Here is a 25,429-nt window from a genome sequence, read left to right on the forward strand (position 1 = left end):
GAAATATGTATTTAAAAGTGTAAAGAAAATTGAAAGAGCACAGAAAATGGTCTCATAGAACATGTGGAATGGAACTGTGGATGAAGACAAATCAGGCTTAGGCTCAAGTGTCCTCAGAGGGATAGTAAAAATGCTTAACTTCTTAATAATTTAAGAAATTAGAGCTGACCTGCAGTGAATTAGTATTCTGTGAAGCTGCTAATTGAGGAGGCTGGGGAGGACCAGCTGGCTGCAGCACACCACAAATCAATAAGATGCTGATTTGAACAAGAAAATCCAAACTGCTGGATATACAAAACTTTGATGGTAACATTCAAAGCAAATTGGAATATGCGTGTGCACGAGCACACACATCCGGATACAACAGGATTTTTAATGCCTCGCACAAGGGCGGAAAGATGAAAGATGTTATTTTTAAAAATCAATTTGTCTTGGTATTTAAAACAAAGTATAAGCTCTTCTCTGGAGCAGTTGAACACAGGAGAAATCAGCATTTTCTTTCGCAGCGTGTGGTAACAGAGTGGTTTATGTTTGAAGGACCCCTGGGGTCATCTGCTCCAAACCCTCCTTGAAAACAGGAGCTGAGGTTGAGCTGATCAAACCACCGCAGAGTTCTGGAGGAGGAGGTGTCCTGTCCAACACGGCTTCTGCCGCGCTCGGAGGGAAGGGAGGTGCTCAGCATCTCCTGGATCCTCCGGTGGTGGAAACCGGGGTTGCAATTCATGACCTGGATTTACAAGTCCAGCCTAATGGGATTTACCCTTCCAAACAGCACCAGAAATTCAGGAGCTTTTGTTTTTCCGTGTTCAATCCCACACAACTCTACAGGCTTAGGGAAGAGTGTCTGGAAAGCTGCTGAGTGGAAAAGGACATGGGGGTGTTGGTGACAACAGCTGAACATGAGCCAGCGTGTGCCCAGGTGGCCAAAAAGGCCACCAGCATCCTGGCTGGTACCAGCACTGGTGTGGCCAGCAGGCCCAGGGCAGTGACCGTCCCCGTGCTGGGACCTGGGGAGGCCAAACCACGAATCCTGGGGGCGGTTTTGGGCCCCACACCTCAAGGGCTAAAAATCGGCAGCCCCAGGGGTGGTGGAATCACCTCAGTGCATAAAATGGCGGCCCCAGGAGCACCAAGATCATGTCAAAACACAAAATGGCGGCCCTGGGGGCACCAGAATCACCTCAGGACTCAAAATGGCAGCCAGAGGGGTGGCGGGATCACCTCAGAACAGGAAGGGCCTTGAGGTGCTGGAGCGAGTTGTGAGAAGGGAACAGAGCTGGTGAGGGGCTGGAGCACAAGTGTGATGGGAGCGGCTGAGGGACCTGGGGGGTTCAGCTGGAGAACAGGAGCTGAGGGGAGACCTTCTGATCTCTGAACTGCCTGAAAGGAGCTTGGAGCCAGGGGGGTCGGGCTCTGCTCCCCAGGAACAAGCGCCAGGAGCAGAGGAAACGGCCTCAAGTTGCGCCAGGGGAGGTTGAGGTTGGATGTGGGAACAATTTCTTCCCCAAAGGGCTGTGGGGCATTGGAACAGGCTGCCCAGGGCAGTGCTGGAGTCACCATCCCTGGAGGGTTGGACAGACGGACATGAGGTTCTCAGGGACATGGTTTAGAGATGGACTTGACAGTGCTGGGTTAATGGTTGGACTCAATGATCTTAAATGTCTTTTCCAACCAGAACAACTCTATGATTCTATAAGCAAACTGTTCCTAGCTCCATCTTCATGGGGGTCTGGATGTCTAAGGGACAACTAAACAGTGACAGTCTCCCTAAGCCACTAAGCTCATTGCAACCTCCACTGACACATGCCACCCAGTTTTTATTAGAGAAAGGGAAAAACATGTCTTTATAAGGAAATATTCAACCTTGTCTTATAGGCTCCCAAATGAAGACGGCTCTGTCGCAGGTAATGCTGTTCTAGTATTTTCCTTATTGCTAGATTCCGGGACATGAGATAAAAATCTCAGTTTATCTGATCCCTAGTCGCACTGGACCTTGCCTTCCTTGACCTTTAAGATGGTCTTCACCATCTGAGCTTTCTCCCCTCTAGGTAATAACTGCTCCCAATCTGTATCGAATGACAATTGTGTTATTCCAACACGTTAGCGGAGTTTTTTGGGGAGATGTTGTCGGGGGGACCTGGCTGCCTTAAAAATCAATGCCTGTGTGCTCGCTCTGATGCTGCAGCTGTGATCCACGTGCCAGCTCCAAAAATGGGATATTGAATACTTGGACTATTAAAGGGCGTTTTGTTAGACGTTAATCACCTAAGAGGAATAAATTGCCTTATCTGCAAATGTGAGGAACGATCATCAATAAAACAGAAATGACAGTGAACTAGAAATGGATTTATGGGAAGTGCTTTCAACAGCAGTTGCTCACTTCTTTTAGCGGTATTTTGATATCTGCCAGTGAGTCAGATTTTAATCTAAAGTGTTCCCTTCTTAACATATACAATGACATTTTTAATCAAGAAGCTGTGCGGCCTTGAATAAATCAATGTACAGTAAATAACCACATTTGCCTTTGTCAGCCAGAGCTGTATTCTCATCGTGATATTTTGATAGGGTGCTGGGTTCAGACTCTGCTCATCACGGTTCACTAGGTGCTGCCATCAGCAAAAAGGGGGAGCGTGACACATCCTGGGTTATGAGCCCAAAAAATGAATATCACAACTTCATTCTTTTTAGATCCGACTCTCCTGTTCTTTATCCATCACTGCCGGACCAGTGGGCTAATTTCAGGGTCAGGTTTTTGTTCTGCTTCTTCAGCTCTGCAACAGAAGTCCTGAAATTATGTCCTATCTAAATATCAACCTCAAGTTTCAAAACCATTTTTGTCACTCCTTTGAAACAGGACAAGTGGAAAAACCGTAGAGGTTGGTTCAACCATGAGCAAAGCATCCTTGGGTATCGATGATCCCAGTCCCCCGGCGAGATGCTCCAGCTGGAACATTGGATGGCTTGGGCACCAACAGGGACTTGGGGCTGAGCCTGGTTTTACCAGAGATGTCTTCTAATCGAGAATCTAGGAGCTGGTTTTAGGCTTGCAGCCCCAGATGGGCTGTTCTTCCAGCAAATACAGAGCAGGCGATAAGCAAAGATTGTTTGACAGCAACTGAATAGAGTGGTATTGAATAATTGAAATTGTCTTCCCAGCATGGGGGTTTTTTTGTTTTGGTTTGGGTTTTTTGTTACCCATTATACTGCTTGCCTGTCAGTAATATTCCCAAGATTATGTTTTCTTAAATAATTGAATTTTCAAACCTTATTTCGAATCTGTCAACCTTATTTGATTATTTCTCCAATACAATCCGAGCCACTTGAAAATCTTCAACATTTAATTCACTTTCAGCTGTGTTCTATTTTCGGTGCCAAAAAAAGAGAAACGCTACGGAGGCTTATTGTGCATAGGAAATTTTGGACTCCAGAGACTTAAGGGTTTTACTGAGTGGAGGAGAAAATCGACACCATCATGAACTCAAAGATAAATCATTCTTCTCTTTAATTCAGTAAGGGGACTGAAGCATATCCTGGCAAAAGAGACGTGTGCCAGTTATGGCTTTAGAGGCGTTTGGTATGCAGAGCCTCCTAAAACATGTAGCATTACGCATTTCAAGTAGATCCAAACTCAAGTCAGGCAAAGGTCCCTGTAACATAAAAGGCATTTAGAGAAAACAGCTCTTCTACGAAAAGATGAAGAGCAACAGCAGCCGCGTTCCCAAGAGAACGAATAAAAGCCCTTAGAAATAAGGGATTAAGAGGAGCCGCCATCTGTGAGCCTTCGGAGCCTCGGAGAGAGGGAACGTCCTGAATTACAGCCCCGAATCAATAAAACTGGTGCCGTCCTTTCCGCCGCGCCCGGCAGATGAGCTTAAAATAGGAGGGCATTTGCTGGCCGTGCATTTGTGTGTTGGGCAAGTCTCGAAGTCGCTGCTCCTCTTGTGTCTCCAACTGAGGAGTCATTATTTAACACTGTCCCAGGGCTGTGCAGGGTAGAAATTAGGAGGAAGGTTGTTATTTTTTTGCCTGTCAATGTGTTGGGTTAGAATCACTGAATTAGGCTGGTTTAGGATGTCCTGATTGTCTTGCAGTAGTCGCTGGTGTTACTTGGGGTTTGCACCAACCCTTCTTGTCTGTAGGAAGGTCTTAAATGGAAGGTCTAAAGCACTCTGAGATCAGTTTACATGGGGCCACCCTCATAAATTCATGCAAGCGTGGTTGTCCTAGGTTTCCACCACGAAGAGAAACCAAGTTCTGGACTCTGGTGCCTTTTTTGTAGCTTATTTCTCTACAGGGGAGTTAAGTCAGGACCTGGAAGACTTATTCTCAGTGGTGATCTGCTGATCAACAGCGCTTTTGTTTGGACTTGTTCATCTCAGATCACAAAAGTACCGAATCGTTTTGGTTGGAAAAGACCTTTAAGATCATTGAGTCCAAGCGCTGCCAAGTCCACCTCTAACCCACATCGCTGAGAACCTCATCTGCATGTCTTCTAAACTCCACCAGGGATGGTGATCCAGAGCAAGGAGCTCCACATTGCCCCCAAACTTTTTGCTGCATTTGGCAATTGATGCTGCTGCCAACCAAGGGGTCACCTCTGTCAACTTGCCACGTAGGGATGTGTCAGGCAGGAATATTCCAGATTATTCATTTCCTATAATGCAAAAAGTCATCTGGCTCTTCTTGTAGCACAAAAAGAAGATACTTAGACATTTTAATGCTTGCTTTGTGAATTGTGTAGCTTCAGGCGTCTGTGTCGGGGAGTCATTTGTCTTTGAAAGTTCAATATTAGGGATCTAACTCTCAGGTTTAGTGGGCGCTGGAAGAAGTTGTGCGGAAGAACGTGGAATACTTGTGACTCAGATGACCTTAGAAACATTTACGGCATATTTTTCTTTTGTATATATGTAATTATGAAGACAGAAAACTATGGTAATGTCTTTAATACATTCATTTAATGGTGACGGTGAAAAGCATGTGGGCGGGAAGCAGCGTTGGAACAGCAGCGAACATCGCAAAACAAGGTCCGTGCTTTGGAAATGGTGTTGTCAGTGTCTCTGTGAAAAAGATATTATTATGACAATTTGCTGTCAAGTGCTGTTAGAGCCCAACGCCTGCCTTCAATTGCGTTTGAAGATGTAAATACCCAATTTGGATGAGCGGGACAAAGCGGACCGTGCATGCAAATGCGACTTGTCGCTTCGTTAAACCCCACCGTGTCTTCAAAATATTGATGGGCGTTCAAGGAGCTCTTTTGGAGATGCGGCACAAGATCCGGTCGCAAACATCTTTCCATTTTCTAGGCACGGACTTGGCGTCTCGCGGGAGATAATGGGTTTTGTTCGACTTCATTGCGGTGCAGCAGGGACGCGTTTCTTGTTTCAGGGGAGATGCAGAAGCCGAAATGGGTGCACCCCCTCGGGGTCGTGCGCCGAGTATGGAAGGTGGGGGGGTCATTTCCTACAAAATCTCCCAGATAATGGGGAAAAATGACTAGAGAGTAACTCCTTGACAATAAACTGCTTTGAAAAGGTAATAGTGACATTGCAAGCCACAGACAATTTCATTTTGGCTGTATTGCGAATGCGGGATCATGGAAATGAAATGTGCAGGGTACAGGGATGTGAGGCTCCTTGAACAGCTCTTATCTTTGATAACTATCTAATAATTTTGGAAAAGATGGGTGAGCTAGAAGGTACAGAAGCTTTTCTTTAGGACTATGGGTATGATTTGATTTGCAAATGTGAAGAAATACCAACTGTTACAGAGGAAAAACGACCCGTGATGAACAGTAACACAGGTCTGGGTTTGCTCCGTGGGCTGGCACAAGAGCAGCGTGAATCCCCTGTCTTGAGATGAGTAACCAACATTGTCCCTCCTTAAAGCTCAGTGACATTCCCAAAGTCATCGCTGCTTTTCAGCCTTTGCAGCTCTTTGGGAGAGCAATTGTCCTTTTCAAGATGAATAATCTTGAGTGAATGCATGTTAAATTGGTTGAAGGGCTTTACATACTTTCTAATTCTTCTCCTTCCGTCTCGTCGTGACAGCAACAGTTTAATTTTGTTTTTCTTTTAAATGGTACAATCTCCCCCGTGACCGCCAAATGAGATGCGCTGCAAGGGCTGAAAATGAACCCCTGTCAGGGAAAGATGGAGATTGACAGAAGCAGCGGAAAATAATACTCCAGAGTGGCCAGGCAGCTTATTGAACGTGAACAGAGTCTGGACCAAAATCGGGCAGTGCAATCGCATCCCTTTGCAATCGTTTCACATGGCCTGGGTGAGTTTTGGCCTTGTGACGGCAACGGGGCACTTAATCCATTAGCATCGCTGTACTCCTTTCACTACGAGAGGGAAAAACTCAGCCCTTCACACTGGCTTTACTTCAGTCTTTCGTTCGTAAGGGAAAAGATCATTCACTTTCTGCATCTCTCCTGTTTTCCTACGCGTAGCAGCTCTTCAGGTATCACCACATGCCTGAGAGAAAAGAATTCACTCCAAACCCCTTTCAGGAGTTGATTTCCCACAATGAAGTCTGTGTTATGAGCAGCAGTGCTTTAAAACTGTAACTTTAACATTTGTCACCCTCTTCAAGATTAAAAACAGCAGATTATTTTAATGCTGTTGTAGCTTCAGCAGAGACCTGTTCTCTCTTCCTCAGGGTTGCATCCTACAAGCTGCTTTCAAGGCCAGACCTAAGGGTAATTAATGTGAGCGGGAGGGACTGTCACTCCGTCACCCTTTCTCCTTTGTTCTCTAATATTCTATAAGCCAAGCAAAACACAAAGGAAAACGGGCCTTGACTTAGCAATGATATTTGTAATAGCGTAAGGGTTGAGTTTCTGGAGAACTAACTATACCTTTCTGAACTTATTTTCAGCCACTTCTAATTAATAAAAACCAGTTTATCCTCTGTATGGCTGTATTAACATACATGACAAGGATAGGAGCTTTCCCATGAGATAGAAAAGTGGTGTAGGAGCCATAGAGTTGTTGGGTTTTTTCCTTCTGAAACTGTCTTCTACAAGATCCCACTTTAACCGATACCAACCGGATCTCAGGCCGGTTGTCACCGTGGGAAAGGTGAGAGGACACGGGGTTCTCTGCTGCAACACGTCCCAGTTCAAGAAGGCAAAGGGAAGATGACATGAAAGATCGCACAGTAAATTTTTGGAAACTTTAATGAATAAGGCTGCAAATACATTTCTTGGTTGTTGTTTTAAAGCGGTGGTGCTGAGGAAGCTAGCAGTCCCTACCCAGCACAACGTGATGGCCAGTGGGCAGATGTCTGTACGTAGCGTTTCCAGCTTGAGTCGTTCAAAACATCATTTTTTGTGAGGATCCTAAATGCAGCGCCAGGTGAGATTTAGCCTCGGTTCTTTTGGAGCGGAGAGACAGTGCTATGGGGCATCCCAAATGTGGCAAAACAAGGACATTAGCGTTTTTCAACCTTCATTCCAGTTGGATGCGAAAAACAAGAGTTTCAGGGAATGCAGACAGACTTTATTTCCTTTTACTGAGCTGTTTTGATTTTTAAACTCTGCTTACCCATCTGGCCCAAGGGAGAGAGCGGCAACAACAACTGCATTTGTTCCGGTGCCAACCAATACTAAAAGATAAAGGGTTTGTTTCAGAGTTAACCCACGAGGACTGTCTGCCGCCGACTGCGAAGCTGGATGAGCAATTTCAATGAACACCCTTCCAAAGTTTGGGGAGCGCATCTTGAAACGTATTTAATAGCTACTTTTGTGTTAGGCTGGAGGAAGGGGACAGCCAAGAGCCCTGCACAGTTTTCATGTGTGTCAGGAGATAAATGTCCTGTCGAGGTGCTGGCAGCTCTGCCACCGAGGTAAAATCAACCCCTTGGGTTCCGGCCAGGATTAGTTGGAAGCTCTTGCTGGTTTAGAGTGATCCCATGGGGTGAATCAAAGCTTTCCTAACGGGGCATGTTGCTTCTACCTATAAGTTGGGAGCAGCTCGGTGACCAGGGATGGAAACGTGACCTCTCACGCCTCCTTCTGCTGCCTTCAGGTTGAAGGTTCAATGTGCACGTTTCGGCGCAGCTGTTTTCCCCTCTTTTGGCAGCTTGTGCTCGGCACGTTGAGCTCTCTGTGAAAATGTGTCGCTTTGGGAGCCAAGTGCAATAGCTGCTTGGCCGTTCGCAAGCGACTCCCCACAGTGCCCTCCCCATGTATAATATGACTGTCATTCCCTACACAATATTCCATAGCTGAAAGCGTGGAATACAGCCAGCAAAAAGTCACCTCTCGCTGCCAACACGAGCAGCTACGTCTCCTTTCCATGGTTGAAGAAGAGTCTCCTGAGGTCTGCTGAGACCAGAGCAGGTCTGAGGTTGCTCCTCACCCTGCGTTACCTGCAGTGGCAGCCATACATCTTTTGGGATAAAGCGTCATGATGTTTGTGGATTGACTTAAAAAAACCCACTGGGTTCATTGACATTTGCTGTTAAAACTCAATTTCCTTAAGGTAGGGATCTGGTTTGCCTTGTTACGTACTACCTGGAGCTTCACGTGGAACTTGGACTGAGCTTTTTCAAAGGGGGCCTATGAAATAGGCATAAATAGTTAGGTAGACATTTCTTTTTAACATCCATATCACCATAAATAAATAACTTGGAGGAGCAAGGGGGGCTGCAGATGAGTAGAATGTCAGTTGTAGTAGAACATCATTTGTGAAAGCATCTCTCTTACATATCCAGCTTTATTCCATAACCTCGTCATGTCAGGATGGCTTTGGGTTTTTGTTTTATGGTTTTGACTGATCAGCGTTAGAGGCATCGGGTGGTGCAGTGCTGACCACCGTTCCGCTCTTTGCCGCATGGGAGAAACTGTAGCAGAGCTGGAGCCTCTTCTCCAATTAAGTGCTTTACCGATTTATCTCAAAATGTGTTTAAAGGCTTAGGCAGCAGAGAAGGCCCTGGGCATCTTCTCGCTGGTCCAGGAGCGGCCAAGGTGTCCACTCAGGAGGAGCAAGATGGGCTTTGATTCCCACCTTAGCAGATCTTTCCCTTTCAGGCTGACTTTTCGATAATATCATCAGTGCAGGTGGAGAAGTTGCTCCTCGTTACGTGGAATGAGAAGCAGCTGCAGAAAGCCCACAGCAGGACTTGTAGGAAAGGGCTGACGAAGCTGCTGGGGCTTAGTCTCCAGCAGACGTAGGTCCTGGGTGAAGTGGGAGATGGACGTGGAGAAAAGTGGCATGAAGTTCTTCACATGTGCTGCAGGTAGGCAGAAAAGTCATGAGTTTTGAACTCTGGTGAGAAACTTGGGCATTAGATACCATAATGTTTTTCCTAGCTGTAGCAATTGTTACTATCTGGAGTTGGTAATGTGGCTGGTTTACAATTTGTGTTGTTGGTGGGGTTTAAGAAGCAGTTGGACAAGAACTTGCCTGAGAAAGGCTGGGTTTACGTGGTCCTGCTTTGTTAGGTGCAGAACAAGTCATTTGTGGCCGAAGTGGAGCTGCGTTTGCTGTGATTTCTTCTGTCCTAAATAACGAAGACGCCCAGACTCAAGTGCTGAATGTTGGCTTTTGTATGTTTTTCAAACTTTTTCAGAAATTTCACAAAACTGGAGAAAGTTGACTATAGTTTTTGTGAACTCTTACTGTGCTGCAAGGTTTTCAAAGATCTCCTTTGGTTCTCCTGTTTAGTGTTTGGCCATTCGAAGCTCAGCTGTTTTCCTCTAAGTTCTCCATTAAGAGCTGAGGCTTCATTTTCCTTTGAGTACAAATACCCCCGTGGAAAGAATCTCCACACCATTGATTTTTGGATGCAAATCTTTCACTAATACAGGTGGATTTTCGAGCCAAGCAAGAATTTATGTTATGAATCTGTTTAATGTTGGCTTGGAGAGAGTGGGGGGATCTTTATTGACCTGCAGAAGGAAGCCAAAACTTTCAATATTGTCTTCTACACTCGAACATCCTTTCTAATCTTGTGTTTCTTTCAATATTGTCTTATACGCTCGAACATCCTTTCTAATCTTGTGTTTCTGTTGGCGTTATCCTCAGCCCTGTTGGCCTGAACTTGTAACAACTTTTAACAGGTCAATAAATGCTTTATCTCCACTATTTTATAAAGATGTTTGTTCAGTACAGGGGTTTTTGGTAGTAAAGTGATGGACAGTCCTGTAAGACTTTTTCTTCTAAGACTCAAATAGAATTTGGCTGTGTTGTCACTTCTAGCTGTTCAGGACTATATTGGCCCATTGTAAATGACCGTAAATCTGTGATAATTAATTATGTCATTCTGTGATGAGAGGTACTTGGAGGTTGTTTTGTCAACAAGTTGATTTTCCCATTCTTGCCCTATTGCTGTGTTGAAGTTGTAAGTGTTTCTCTTAGGAAATGTTCCTAGCTTTTGATAGTAAGAATTAGAATTTGTTTAGAGCTCATATGCTATTTCCTTATTTCTAACATATTTTGGTCTATCACAGATGTTTTCCGTCACTCCCTTGGATTGCACAGAGATAATTATCTGTAAAAAAAATACACTGTGATGCCTTCTCCCCCAGTTTGGGAATGTAGTCGAAAATTTGTCGAGATGTCTGGGAGTATTATCTTCTCCCATCAGTTTATCCCTCATTTGGGAATGCTAGAGTTGGTGTAACAAACTTTGATTTGATACTTAGGCCCAGATATCATCACATTCTTTTGTAGTTGTTTCCGTTTGCTCTTGTTCTATCGTGGACCTGTGTGTTTCCTAAGGGGGGTCAAAAGCACAAAACACGTTGTTGAGAGCATTACCAGTTATGTCTTATTATAATTTAATACGTTTAGCTGAAGTTATTTCTTTTTTTAAAGAAATAATGAAGGCCTCCGAAGTTTCCAGTTCCTCAGCAGCATAGCATGTATTTAAGCTAATATTCTGCTTTAATTGTGCTCACAAATTAAGTTCACCTGCTCACAAATGAAGTTGACTAGGCACTTTCTGCTTGGTGGGCTTTGCTAGTGGGTTTTCTCTGGGTGCAGGAGCAGCTGCCAAGTTGTGCAGCCAAAAAGTATTTATAGCTCATGAAATGCAGGTTGGGGGTGATTACCCTGAAGGCACAAGCTTCCAGCATTCAGGATTGCAAAAAACATATGGGTTTAGTTTGTATTTTAGCCCCCCGAAATGCAGAGAATAACTTTCATGCGCTTTCATGATCCCAAATATAAAGTGCTACCTTGTGTGAAAGGAAAGCTGTGATTTATTTGGAGTTATATTTACCTCCCAGCAGCTCCCTCCTTCCTCACTTTGCACCTGATCATCAGCGTTCCTGAAATGAGAGCAACGCATTGGGGATCCCAATTTAATATAAGGAGCATAAAACTCTGTTTACACCGTGTAATGGACTGTGATAAAGCAACGTGTGAGCAAACTGTTCTTGCCAATAGCATCTGTAGGGCTGTAGCATATCAGTGCTAGGCTTGGGCTAACATTTCATGTAGATGCATTGGTAATTAGTCTACTGATGTGGGCATTTTTAATTAAAACAGGTACAGCACTGCTTTCCTCCCTCCGGAACGTACATTGTGTCGGTGTGTTTTGTGTAGCATCGCTTGGGAATATTGATGAACATTGAGGTTTTATGGAAAATAGAGAATGAGAGGCCAAGGTACTGCAAAGTCACAGCCCGGCTGAGGTTGGCAGGAACCCCTGGAGATGGTCTGGTCCAACCTCTCTGCTCAAGCTATGTTGCCTAGAGCTGGTTGCCAGGGACCGTGTCATAGAATCATAGAACGGTTGGGGTTCAAGGGACCTTGCCAGCTCCCCCAGTGCCCCCCCTGCCATGAGCAGGGACATCTTCACCAGCTCAGGCTGCTCAGAGCCCCGTCCAGCCTGGCCTGGGATGTCTCCAGGGATGGTTCATCCACCGCCTCTCTGGCCAACCTGGGCCAGATGTCCAGATGGCTTTTGAGTATCTCCAAGGCAGGAGGCTCCACAAGCTCGCTGGGCAGCCTGTAAGGTTGTAGAGATAGAGATTCAAGGTCAGGGAACTTGCAGGAGATTTGGAAACCCAGCTTCACATCCCTCATCCTGCCTGAGGCTGAATTAAATCTCAGTCCTGGACCTGGGATGGGTGGGCTCATTATTGTTTTATTGCACTCACATCTCAATCAGCTGGTTGGAGCTGATCTTTTTTGCCTTTTATTTTAATTATTATTTCTTTATGATGGGATGGAAGCAGAGCAGGAAAACATTAGTGTGGTCATAGAGTCATTTGGGTTGGAAGAAACCTTCAGGATCATTGAGTCCAACCATAACGTGACCTAAATCTAGCTCTGACCCATGTCCCTAAGAACCTCATCTAAACACCTTTTACACCCCTCCAGGGATGGTGACTCCAGCACTGCCCTGGGCAGCCTGTTCCAATGCCCCACAGCCCTTTGGGGAAGAAATTGTTCCCCAGATCCAACTTCAACCTTCCCCGGCCCAAATTGAGGCCTTTTCCTCCTGTCCTGTCACTGGCTGTTCAGGAGAAGAGACCAAATGAGGGACTGAGCAGGTTTGCGTCATGTGTTAATTCCAGTAAATCCTTAATTGATTCTTAGTTGATTACCAGCTTTATGAGTGGTTCTCCAGATGTTTGCTGCCGGTGGGTTCCCATCATAACAAAATACTGCTAGGAGAAGATCAGATCTCCATTATATGTGCTGATTTTCTGCTGAAAGCTTTTTAAGCCCTAGGGCAAAATATCTCAGGAAAATAAACAAAATTCAGCTGGGTTTGTGTCGTGTATAGAGGGATCCATTAATTGAGATTTCTCTTGTATTGCAGCGTTCCCACATTCCAGAGCCTTCCTGAGGAAATACTTAGTAAGCTTGCAGATGTCCTCGAAGAGGTAAGTGCTTTTAATTTTGCGAGCTAATGAGTTCAGAGGCCGCGAGGCTTCTGCTGCCAATATCCAGGCTCTCTTTGCCCAAAGAACAGCTTCACATTTGTTCCCAATGACGAGTTGACTGTTCTGGCGTGTCGAGAAACTATGTGAAAAGTGAATCCCGTTTCCAACAGGGCTTAACAGATATTTTAATTGACTTTTGTGCGGTTTGGGGAGCAAAACAATCATTTTTTACTGTTTGCAGGAGGGAAATCTTCTCCAGCTTCTGATTTGGTGTGAAAATCCCATCTCCTTTCAAAATTTGATGGGACACTTAGGTTAGAGGGAAATGTTATGTGTTAAAGGAGGTGTCGTGGAAAAGCTCTTCCCATAGGAATTACAGCACAAAGGGACGGTGGGATAAATGTGGAGATATTTGACGGTCTGGATGGAGTTGGGCTTTTCCTACCTGGCTAGAAGTATTAACAATATTATAATAATAATATCTCATAATAAATCCCCCAACACACATCCCCAACCAAACACAAAATTAATACTTAAATAAAATCAAAAGAAACCTGAACAAACACGAACCTGCAAAATGGATGTAAAATATTTGGGTTGCGTTGCTGGCAGTTTGTCCACATAGTGCTCCGTTCTGGGCCTATGGAATTCCATGTCATTAAATATAACACAAACTGTTAATAAAACCCTTCAAAATGAAGCCCTGTATGATTTAAGCAGGGGAAATGCCTGCGTACAACAGCATTTTATGTCATTCCTTGTTGTTTTTTCTCACACCGTGCCATTATGAGCAACCTGTGTTTATAGGAAGAGGTTTGTACGGCCTCTGCCAGTGATTCTGAGTGCTGCTCGCATTTAAGTATTTTCTTCTTTTTAAAGATAGGACATTGTTATTTCTTTGCCTTCAGTATACAGATAAATTCTGTAATCCAAACAAATCAGACGCTTGTCATACAGAATAATTGCATATTCATAGATAAGCTTTATTTCCTTTACTGCCGGAGAAGTGTTCAGATTTGGAGAGAAAAGGCGTATTAACTCGATATGCTGTGAATTAAACTTCCCTATCTCAAAACCGCATGCCTAACAAAAAACCAGTTTAATTTGCTTGGATCACATAACCAGCATTAATCTCCTTATCAAGCAGTAAGGAAAATAATAAAGTCAATATAACTTTTCCAGGGACACTTAAAGTTTCCTGGCAAAATGAGGATCTGCGGGTTTGTTAAGAATTCTGTGCCCTTATGGGGACACTGTGGTACGAGAGGCTGGTCCTCCCAGTTTGTACTGGGAAGTGGCTTCCAATGGGACTCCCCCTTGTTCTTCCCTCTGGGTTTCTCTTTGATTTAACATATCACACTTTACATAAACTTAAAAAATATAAATCACTCTACTATGGTATTATGCATTTTGTATTTAACAGTATCTAATGTATTGCAACTAAGCAGCAATAAGTTGGTTTTATCCTCTGTGCTGTAACAAGGATTGGATAAAAGTGACTGATTTGGCACAGTTTGAGGCGGGGGGGATGGAAATCTCAATGTCAAGATTTCATGCGGTTTTTCTTTTGATACAGCACTGGGAATAGTGCGATGCTGCTCTCCTGTATTCTGGAAAATACTTAAAATGCAGAAGCCAGGGGGAAAAAAAGCTGGTTTAATTGCCCGTTACCCACATCAAAGTTGGGAATGACATTTTAGACAGTGGGAAGGTAAAAAGGTCAGCGTTTGATAATGTAATTTCATTTGTTGAATTGATGGCGATACTACAAGTTCCTTGAATAACTCCAGAATTAACAAAAGCCGGGGGTATTCCCTTTGGCGGTGGCTTCTGACTTGTGTGAGATCAATGAAATTGCTCATCATTTAAATACGTGAGAGTAGAAACAAAAGAGTTGAGTTCCATTTCAGCACATTCAAACCCAAGCTGACAATAGTTGTGGGTTTTTTCTCTTGCCAAAAAATCTTCTCCCAGAAATGGACATTTGAGGGTTGTAATTGGCCCCATTTCCAGCCCTTGTTTTGGGGGCAAAGGTTTCTCTGATTGTAGGTTGTGGCAGTTGATACCAAGCTCAAAGCACCTTTAGGCTGAACCTGCATGTCCTGGGATTTGAGTATTGCTCCCAGCGCCCAAACCTGATCCTTCTGTTGTCTTCAATTACATATTTTGAATTAGATTAATATTTCTTTTCATATTAACAAGCATCAATGTAATAAATAGCTGCCTTTATTAAAACCCCACAAAACGCTGGGTAAGGCCTGTAGTGGTTTTCACTAGGATGGAGACAATAAGTAGTATGGTTTTGCAGCTCAAGACTTAATTCTGGTTTTACCTGGGTTTTGGTAGCTTGGTGGCTTAAGGAGATGAGGTTTATGCCTGTAGGACAGTCCCCAAATAATTTGCAGTTGCTTCCCCGAAATCCATTTGATGAAAAGTTTCTGTGAGATTCATCTGAATGATGAGGTAGGATTAGAAGATATATGGGAATTAGTGGATGTTGAGTCCAAATACTAATAGTTTTAAAATATTTATTAAAATATTAATATGTGTGTTTCTGGTTGGCTCAGCCTCTCCTTGGCAGGGAGTAGGTGTTTGGGGTTTAATGCAAGGGGCAAAGGACAAAAAGTAATCAGTTTTTCTGTATGCGGAAGAGGCCTGTAGTTTGTGGGGTTCCCCAGGGGTCAGTATTAGGTCCGGTCCCATTCAATCTGTTCATCAATGACCTGGGTAAAGGGACTGAGTGCACCCTCAGGCAGTTTGATGATGGTACCAAACTGGGTGGAGGGGCTGACACAGCAGAGGCTGTGCTGCCATCCAGAGACCTGGACAGGCTGGAGGACTGGACAGAAGAACCTCATGATGTTCAGCCAAGGCAAGTGCAGGGTCCTACACCTGGGGAGCAACAACCCCAGGCACCAGGACAGGCTGGGGCTGACCTGCTGGAAAGCAGCTCCGCAGAGAGGGACCTGGGAGTCCTGGTTGACAACAGGCTGACCGTGAGTCAACAATGTGCCCTGTGGCCAAGAAGCCAATGGTCCCTGGGGTGCATGAGAAAGTGTGACCAGCAGGTCAGGGAGGTTGTTCCTCCCCTTCTGCTCTGCCCTGGTGAGGCCCCATCTGGAGTTCTGGGTCCAGTTCTGGACTCCTCAGTTGAAGAAGGACAAGGAGCTACTGGACAGAGGCCAGTGGAGGAACACAAAGGTGCTGAGGGGTCTGGAGCATCTTTATGATGAGGAGACACTGAGAGATCTGGGGCTGTTCAGCCTGGAGAAGAGAAGCTGAGGGGGATCTTACCAGTGCTTATAAATATCTCCAGGGTGGCAGTCAGAGGATGGAGCAGACTGTTCAGTGGTGCCCAGTGACAGGGTGAGGGGCAACGGGCACAGACTGAAACATAGGAGGGTCCATCTGAACATGAGGAGAAACTTGTTTGCTATGAGGTGCCAGAGCCTGGCCCAGGCTGCCCAGAGCGGGTGTGGAGTCTCCTTCTCTGAGACATTCAAACCCCCTGGATGTGACCCTGTGTGATCTGCTCTGGTGACCCTGTGTGATCTGCTCGGTGACCCTGCGTTAGCAGGTGGGTTGGACTGGGTGATCTCCAGAGGTCCTTTCAACCCCAACCAAGCTGTGTTGGGCTGATGTATTTTTTCACAGGGTTGTGTGTATCATCCCACCTTCACTGTGCGTCTGGATGCGAGAGGCAGCACATACCACTAGAGCCTACAAGTTTAATCATTCTATTTTTTATTTTCCTATTTTTTCTTCCTTTTTGCTATTTTTCTTCAGTTGAAAACACAACATTTTTGACCTCTCTCTGACTCTTGAATATCACCCCCCAGGCTGCTCCTTCCTAAAAAACCTCGTTGCCCGACACCTCTGAGCTCCAGCGCTTAACAGCCTTGAACCAGGGGCAAAATAATATGATAATGTGGAGATAATGCCACCGTACTGTATTTTGGTAAAGAAAATCAACGTGTTTATGTTTTTAAATATTGGAGGATTAACGTAGTTGGAAAAGATGTTGCTTGAGCATAGCTGTGTGCCTTGGTCCCATCCGAGTGCTGCGTGTCTGGATTAAATACCTGGATTGGCATTTGTTGTATAAATATCTTTGCCCTGGATGAATGCAAATCACTTAAAGAAAAAAAGTACCTTCTTTGCACATTATTTTTATTCATGAAACATCTTAATAATTTGAGTTTCATTGGGTGAAAGAGGGAAATTTGTTTGCGAATTGAAAGACTCTCTGTAGAAGATTATTAAACAAGATGAAAAGTCCTTTTATTTTTATAAACCTGAGAAATTTAGTGAAAATGCGAAAGCTTGACCTTTTTGTGCCCAGATTTGAAGGCTTTGAAGCAATTTGTTGTTGTCTTTTCTGATTATAGACTTTCTGATTTTCTTAGAGTTAAAACAAAAAGTCTTTTTTTCCCATCAGGCACCATTAAAATATATCATTTGTGCATCACAAAAACAAATGGATGTTTTGTAGGAAACAGTTCTCTAAGAATATGTAGCATTAGCGTTACGGCTCTTCACACAATCACAGAATGGACTGGGTTGGAAAAGAGCTTAGAGATCATCAAGTCCAACCCTTGGTCCAACTCCAGTCCATTGACTAGATCATGGCACTAAGTGCCATGTCCAAGCTCAGTTTAAAAGCCTCCATGGCCGGTGAGTCCAGCACCTCCCTGGGCAGCCATTCCAATGCCTGACCACTCTCTCTGCACAGAATTGCTTTCTCATCTCCAGCCTCAATTTCCCCTGGCAGAGTTGAAGCCCATGGCCCCTTGTCCTATTGCTGATGCCTGGGAGAAGAGCCAAATCCTCACCTGGCTAGAACTGCCCTTCAGGTAGTTCTAGAGAGTGCTGAGCTCACCTCTAAGCCTCCTCTTTTCCAGACTGAACAAGCCCAGCTCCCTCAGCCTCTCCCCATAGGGCTTGTGTTCCAGTCCCTTCCCCAGTCTTGTTGCTCTTCTCTGGACCCGCTCCAGCACTTCAATCTCTTTTCTGAGCTGAGGGGCCCAGAACTGAACACAATACTCCAGGTGTGGCCTCCCCAATGCAGAGCACAGGGGAAGGATCACTGCCCTTGTCCTGCTGACCACACTGGTTTGGATACAGGACAGGATCCCATTGGCCTTCTTGGCCACCTGGGCACACTGTTGGCTCATGTTGAGCTTCCTGTCCATTAGTCCCCCAGGTCCCTTTCTGCCTGGCTGCTCTCCAGCCACTCTGTGCCCAGCCTGGAGCGCTGCAGGGGGTTGTTGTGGCCGCCACTTGGCCTTGGTCAACTTCATCCCATCTTCATTATAATGCGGGCAGTTTATAACGGAAAGGAATAAAGTATTAATTTATTTTTGCTTAGGAAACTAAAATGCATTCAAACACCCATAGAACGAGGTAATGCCCACATTTGGGTGCTCCAGCCTGAATTTTGTGGGGGCAAAAAAAAGGGAGACTCTGGGCTGGCATCACCTTCTCTCGTTCTTTTTTCCTCTTTGTTCCTTTGGGGTAAAAAGTCAAGAATTTCTCTTCCATCTTGAAGTCGGTTCACTTTCTAGTAGCCTTTTATTCTTTCAAGGGTATAATCTGTGTCTTTCAAATGTCGAACTTATATCCTTGGAAGATCTATATCTCAAATTGGTAGCTCGGTAACAATAAGTGTACTCAAGGTCGCTTGAAATAATTTCCATTTGCTTATGATTTTGATCACTTGACCCATTTGATCTAAAATTATTCATTGCAGCGGCTGGTCCACAGGCTCCCAGCTCAGACTCCTGATCCTCTTGGGAAGGAGGTTGATTGGTTGTGTGTCAGGGATGGGCGCGTTATCTGTGATACTTGAATCTCCCTTAGGTTGTATAGGGACAGAAGTCACAGAGCCTGGAGAAAATAATTCGTGATTTAAAAGTTCTGTAGTTATAAATACGCAGAAGGGGGTTGAGTTAAGGTTTCGTTGGCTTTTTTCAACTCTAGCCTTTTCTAAATCCCATATATTTGATGTTCCTTGGCTACTTGGGATTTAGTGTACTAATCCATTCGAGATCTTATATGTGCGAGTCTGAGCGACACAAAGCAACAAATGCAATTTCCATTTGGTTACCAAAATACTGGAGATTTTTGTTTGTGCAGATAATGTCAAATCAAAACCCACATCAAACAGATTCTTATTTATTGTGTATCCAGAGCTCTAGATAGCTTTGACATATATAATTTATCACTATATGTTTATACAAGTATTTTGATATATTGCAAATACATAGTATGTATGTATTACATATAATATATTGCAAATATGTAGTATGTATGTATTGCATATGCAGTATAAAGTAGATGTTTAAATATCATATAAATATGGCTAATTGCCCTCAATCAAGGATACAATCCACTGGACGAACAGATCTTAGGTTTTCATGCTTTGCGGTTCCATTCCACATATCTCCCAGTGCACATTTTGGAAATTATTTCACTAGAAGTGTTGACATTCAATGATTTTAACTGAATTTAATGCACTGCAGAGGTCTGAGCGCCAGCGATGTGCTCCCTCCAAACACAGGCAGCTGCGATTCAGGCAGCTGCGATTCGGCCACCTCATTGATCCCGACGCGTTCGTGGCCGTAGACAAACGGCGCTGCCAAACTATTTGAGCATTACGAGCAAAGAAAAACATGTTAAATGCCGCGGGCAGGCAACGCCAAGCCCAGAATCTGGATTCCCGCATCTTGGGAGAGTGATCTCCAAGTGCTGAAAGCTCAGATCACAGCGCTGGCTGCGGTCATGGCGTTAATTCTCCTCTCAATTATGTGCCGCTTGCCAATTCTTTTTTAACTCAGTTAATGAATTTAAGACGGAAACAGCAAAAGAAAAACAAAATTCATCCCTGATGGAGCTGGGCGGCCTTGAAACAAGTTTTATTGCGTGATTGAGCTTCACAAGCTGCCTCATGTCTCCCCAGCTTCATCCCGAGGTGCTGAGCATCCTTCTGGCTCCGCACCGTGATAGACCCCAAATTCTTTGGATGCATCTGTTTAATTAACGGAGCCTGAACACAGTCCTCCTTTTATGTAGTGGCGACAGTGAATGGAACAGGAAAAATATGCAAAGTTAATTAGCTTTCGGTTTAGTTAGTAGGTTTGGTTTTTATATTTTCTGATTACAGCTGGCGCTCTGAGGAGCTACAGGATATAGTTAGAGAGGTGCTGCCCATGGGGGCAACAAAATAACCAATCGCCATCGATTCAATCATATAGGGACAAAATTTCAACTTGATTTGTACTTGTGTTAATTTTTCAGATGGCATTTGTGAAAATGTAGCTTTGTTTTTGCAGATGCTCCAGGAAAAGGAAAAACACATTAGAAAAGAAAATGCATTTGGAAAAATGATGCAAAAGAGTCTAATAAAAGTACCAGGTTGCCACGTGTAGAGCGATGTAGTAGAATAGTCTCCTGATGTTACTGAACAAACTTCTTCTGGTCTTGAAACCTATGGAATGTGTGTCTGTGTAGTGCACGCATGCTGTATTTTCTGCTATCAATCACAGCTGTTCAAAGAATTAGAAGCAATTTCTTCCAATGCGAGGAAACAAGGAGTGCTGATCAAATAAATAAATAGCTCGACCTCTTTTGGTGTTTATTAGACTACAAAATGCAGAGGAAATACCAAAATCTAATTTTAACTATATTAGGGAGAAAAATGTGATTATTTCTCTGTAGGTGTTGGAGTGACGCTGTAGTGATGCTCACGTTAGAAGCTGCTCTAAGCGCTTATGTTGGGGTAAAAGGTGTGACCTGGATATAAATCATCCTTTTGATTTTTCTTTATTGTGGGCACTGTCATTTAAAGGCAATTACAAAGAAGCTCATGGTGAAGTTATCGCGGCAGAGGAAAGGGGTTCAATCCTCCCCGGTCCTCACAGGTCCTTGGCAGGAACAGTGTCATCCACAGGGGTGTTTTATTGTATCCATGATCTGTTATTCAGATCGGAGGCTGTTATTTCATTTGAAAGCAAGTTGAAGTATGACAGGGCAGGTTGTCTGGTAAAATCAATATTTGCAACCGAACTGGATGAGCCCTTTAACCCTTCCATCCTATGAAAAAAAACACGTGATTATTTTAATGGTTTCCATTGCCTGTCCATCCAAGCAGAAGTGAAACCCAGAGAAACTAAATGAGATGACGCTGATCTGGGGCGCTGTTTTTTTTTCTCTCTTTATTTGGGATCCAGCTCCCAAGGTGTGTCCCACCATGCTGCTTTTATTGGGTGGGAGCAGAGCAGAAATCGCCTTTGGGCTATGCTGTGTCTCTGCAAACAAAAATGAACCAAATAATGGCTGGTGTGAATAACAGGGATGGATATAGGCTTTAGTATAAAGATGGGATTATTAGGAATGTATGAGGAGATGGTGGTATCGCTGCCCTTTCCAAAAGAACCCCAGAATGTCAGGGGTTGGAAGGGCCCTGGAAAGCTCATCCAGTGCAATCCCCCCATGGAGCAGGAACACCCAGATGAGGTTACACAGGAAGGTGTCCAGGCGGGTTGGAATGTCTGCACAGAAGGAGACTCCACAACCCCCCTGGGCAGCCTGGGCCAGGCTCTGACACCCTCACTGAGGAGAAGTTTCTTCTCAAATTTAAGTGGAACCTTTTGTGTTCCAGTTTGTACCCATTACCCTTTTCCTATCACTGGTTGTCACCGAGAAGAGCCTGGCTCCATCCTCCTGACACTGCCCCTTTATGTATCTGTAAACATGAATGAGGTCCCCCCTCAGTGTCCTCTTGCCCAGCTCCAGAGCCCCAGCTCCCTCAGCCTTTCCTCATACGGGAGATGCTCCACTCCCTTCAGCATCTTGGTGGCTGCGCTGGACTCTCTGCAGCAGTTCCCTGTCCTGCTGGAACTGAGGGGCCACAACTGGACACAAGATTCCAGGTGTGGTCTCCCCAGGGCAGAGCAGAGGGGCAGGAGAACCTCTCTGACCTACTGACCACCCCCTTCTAACCCACCCCAGGTCCCATTGGCTTCCTGGCCACAAGGGCCCAGTGCTGGCTCATGGTCACCCTGCTGTCCCCAGGACCCCCAGGTCCCTTTCCCCTACACTGCTCTCTAATAGGTCATTCCCCAACTTATCATGAACACAAGGAAAAGGTTCAGTATCCATACGGCTGGGATGTTTAATGAATTACAGATTATGAATAAAACACCTTACCTGTTCAAGGGCCGCTTAGTTTGGGTCCCCGTGGCGCTTTACTGAGACTCAGCTGGATTTAGTAGGCCCAAAAAAATGACTTTGATTTAAAATAACAGGATTTGTGCCAAGAAGCTCCTCTGAATTAAAACCATTGTATGCAAAAAAGTACCTTAGACCTGGGATGTGAATATTGTCGGTCCAATTAGGGTGATGCTTTAGTGGTGGAAGTAATTCAAGTAATGTGTGGGGGTTTTTTTGATGTGTGTCTCTAAAATACCTTGTGCTTGTGTTCTGCTTATCACAGGGCTGTTTTCTTTAGAGATAGCTCAGTATCTCTACATTGGCAAAGTGTGCTGAGGGTTAGGCTTAATTTTTTTTAAGACTTGTTCATCTCGGGCTCCATTTCTGCTTCGGATCCCATCCCCGGGCTGCGAGGGATCTCGTGGGCATCACCACCGTGGTTTGCTGCATGGTGCCTCTAGTTCTGCACCAAATCATCTCTCGGCCCTGATGATTCCCTACCCAAGGCCTTGACTAAATCCTCCCCTGGCTTTTCAAAGCTTTGCTCTTAGAGTGTTTTCTGCACCTGATCTTGTTTCCAAGTTCTCCTGCCAGCCATGGGGGTCAACTGGGTCTTGCTCTTTCTTCACAAAAATCTCTGTCGCGTTTTCTTCCCCAGCTCATCTGTCGAGGGTTTAGATTGCGGGGTGACAATAGAACCCTGGCAGGTGTATTGTTAACCTCCTCTCCCCCCTTCCCACCCAGGACAGGCAATCGTGAGGGAAAGAAGGACAGAGAGAAGAGAGCTGGGAAAATTAACAATGTTTTACTAATGCTACTAATAAGAATAGAGAAAATAATACAAAATATACAAAACCAATCCTGAAAGTCCCAGCGACTGCAAAGCCGGCACCCGAAGTCCTGGACTGGACTCTGCAGCCATCCGGAGCTGGATTCAGTCTGTCACTGGCCTCAGTTCACAGGGACGACTCGCAAGGTCCTCTCCTAATGTCGCCATAAGGAAAAGGGACGAGATCCTCGTGATCTCCCACTTTTCTATGCAGTATTCACGTGAATGGGATGTTATACACAGTTGGCCAGTTCCTTGGTCTCCAGTTTCTCGTTGCCCCTCTGGCGAGATGTCCATCCATGCTTATCAATCACCTCGCATTCCATTGCTGTGTTCACCAAAACATGGATCTGGTTCTCCAGGAAAATGCAGCTGATCTGAAGCTTTAGCTGACAGGCACATTCACTACAAGAGAAACTTGGTTTTTAACAAAACCAGGACATCATCCTTCTCATCATTTACCAACCAAACCTCCTTTTCTCCAGAGAAATCCCTGTAGGGAACAGATGTGAAGCCGTTTCCCCAACTTCCACCCCTTGGCATGATGAATGGCATCAGGTCTCCTCTGCAAGGCAAACGGTCGCAGAGGGCTCTGCGGTCAGGGAATTATGTTCTCTTTTTAACTGATTTTCATGAAATTAATGTTAAAAATCTCTCCAGAAGTGCCTTGCATTTACACTGAAAATCTCAGCAGCTTCGGAGGGATCTTTTTTCCCAGAAGCTTTCCCCGGGGAGCTGGATTCCCCCAGAGACAGCAGGAGCTTATTATTATTTAATATACTATCAGAAGTGCTGCTGCTTTTTCTCTGGGCTGTTTCCTGAGCTGCAAACACAGGATCTGAGTGTTGGTTTTATTTTATTTACTTTTCATTGCAAATTGTACAATGTGCTGAAGTCAGTTCAAAGCACCACACCTGGAAAATTACATCTGTAGCCATCCAAAGCACGTGGATATATGTATTAATGCAAATACCTGCAATACTGCTTCGAGCCCCAGTATTTTATTTGTATGATTATTTTCAGGTGGAGTGGATGTTAAAGCTTTCTCTGATAAGTTGCTGATAAGACGCTGATTTATAAAACTGCTGCACTTGCTGTTGCCGCTCTCAGGTTAAGCAGCTTTTTGGGCATCTTTGACAGGTTGGATTAAACCCAACTATGGCCTATCTGGAATATATTTTTATGTTCTCTGTAAGCGGATTTTTCAGACAGTCTGTCACAGCTATAAAAGAAAGAGGAAAAAAGAAACAAGAAGCGTTTTTCAAGAGTAATCTTAGATGTTTTCCATCTGCAATTATCATTTGCACTGACAGATTTGCCAGCTCTTAAGTAACACACAAATGAATGTGAATTTTTTGTAGCACGTGGGACATCGGGGAGGGCACAGGCTGCAACTCGGCATGTCCAAGTAAACATCTCCTCCCTGAACCAGCCGTCTGCTTAATTTTGCCATGTTTGTTAGTTGATTGTTTCCAGTTTTAGGAGACTTTGCAGGATACATTTGAACACAGTGTACCTGAATTTTGGTTTTATGTGCATTTTATTTGTTGCTTTTACCTGCAATTTGGGCTCAGGGGGTTGGTGGTGGCGTTTCACTTCTCACATTGAGCAAATACAAAAGATTGGATTTGAAGTCAGGGACTTGAGCACAAGCCCTATGGGGAGAGGCTGAGGGAGCTGGGCTTGTTCAGTCTGGAGAAGAGGAGGCTTAGAGGTGAGCTCAGCACTCTCTAGAACTACCTGAAGGGCAGTTCTAGCCAGCTGGGGATTGGTCTCTTCTCCCAGGCAGTCAGCAATAGGACAAGGAGGCATGGGCTTCAGCTCTACCAGGGGAAATTGAGGCTGGAGAATAGAAAGCAATTCTGTGCAGAGAGAGTGGTCAGGCATTGGAATGGCTGCCCAGGGAGGTGCTGGACTCACCGGCCCTGGAGGTTTTTAAGCTGAGATTGGACATGGCACTTAGTGCCATGATCTAGTCAATGGGCTGGAGTTGGACCAAGGGTTGGACTTGATGATCTCTGAGGTCTTTTCCAACCCAGTTGATTCTGTGATTCTGTAATTGAAATATAACTCAAATTTGCACATCTGTCAGTTTCCGCTGCAAGCAATGGGGCTCAGCTCTTGGGCCATGGGCCAAAACCGCTGCGGGGATATATATCCCTTTCCATCTGGGTACGTTTAACATTGATCTAGAACATCTAGATGTTAGGTAAGAAATAACTCTTCTGAGAGTCCGTGTGTTTCTAGCAATATATCAGCAGCAAAGTATGGCACTGTCTTGCTCCAGCGCCATGGGCAGAGTGTAGCTTCATATAGCAAATGCTCCCCTTTTAAAATATAACTATAATAATGCTTTGACTCTAAATTTGAAGAGAAAACAAAGCTGTAGAATGTTAATGAACTACACCTATGAAAAAAGCACATGAACATCTCCAAGGACTCGGTTCCTCCTGCATCTGCCACCTAAGCTTAGACTACCTAGTTTAGTTTAATAGCAGTTTCCCCAAATCCCTAATTTTAACCTGCATATCACCAGTTAAAGAAAT

The 25,429-nt window shown here is 44.6% G+C and overlaps 1 protein-coding gene across 2 annotated transcripts in view; it reads left to right on the top strand.

The window, feature by feature from the left end:
* PRKG1 (protein kinase cGMP-dependent 1) overlaps positions 1–25,429 on the top strand; it is a gene marked incomplete at both ends in the record, with an annotated part of 441,876 nt that overhangs the window by 286,117 nt on the left and 130,330 nt on the right. For both annotated transcript variants that reach the window (XM_080348292.1, XM_080348291.1), the window contains one exon: positions 12,781–12,844. In XM_080348292.1, the coding sequence (XP_080204418.1) occupies positions 12,781–12,844 (64 nt within the window). The remainder of the gene's footprint in view (positions 1–12,780; positions 12,845–25,429) is intronic.

The sequence above is a fragment of the Nesoenas mayeri genome (genome assembly GCF_963082525.1).
Source record: "Nesoenas mayeri genome assembly, chromosome: 7".
Taxonomy (NCBI): Eukaryota; Metazoa; Chordata; class Aves; order Columbiformes; family Columbidae; genus Nesoenas; species Nesoenas mayeri.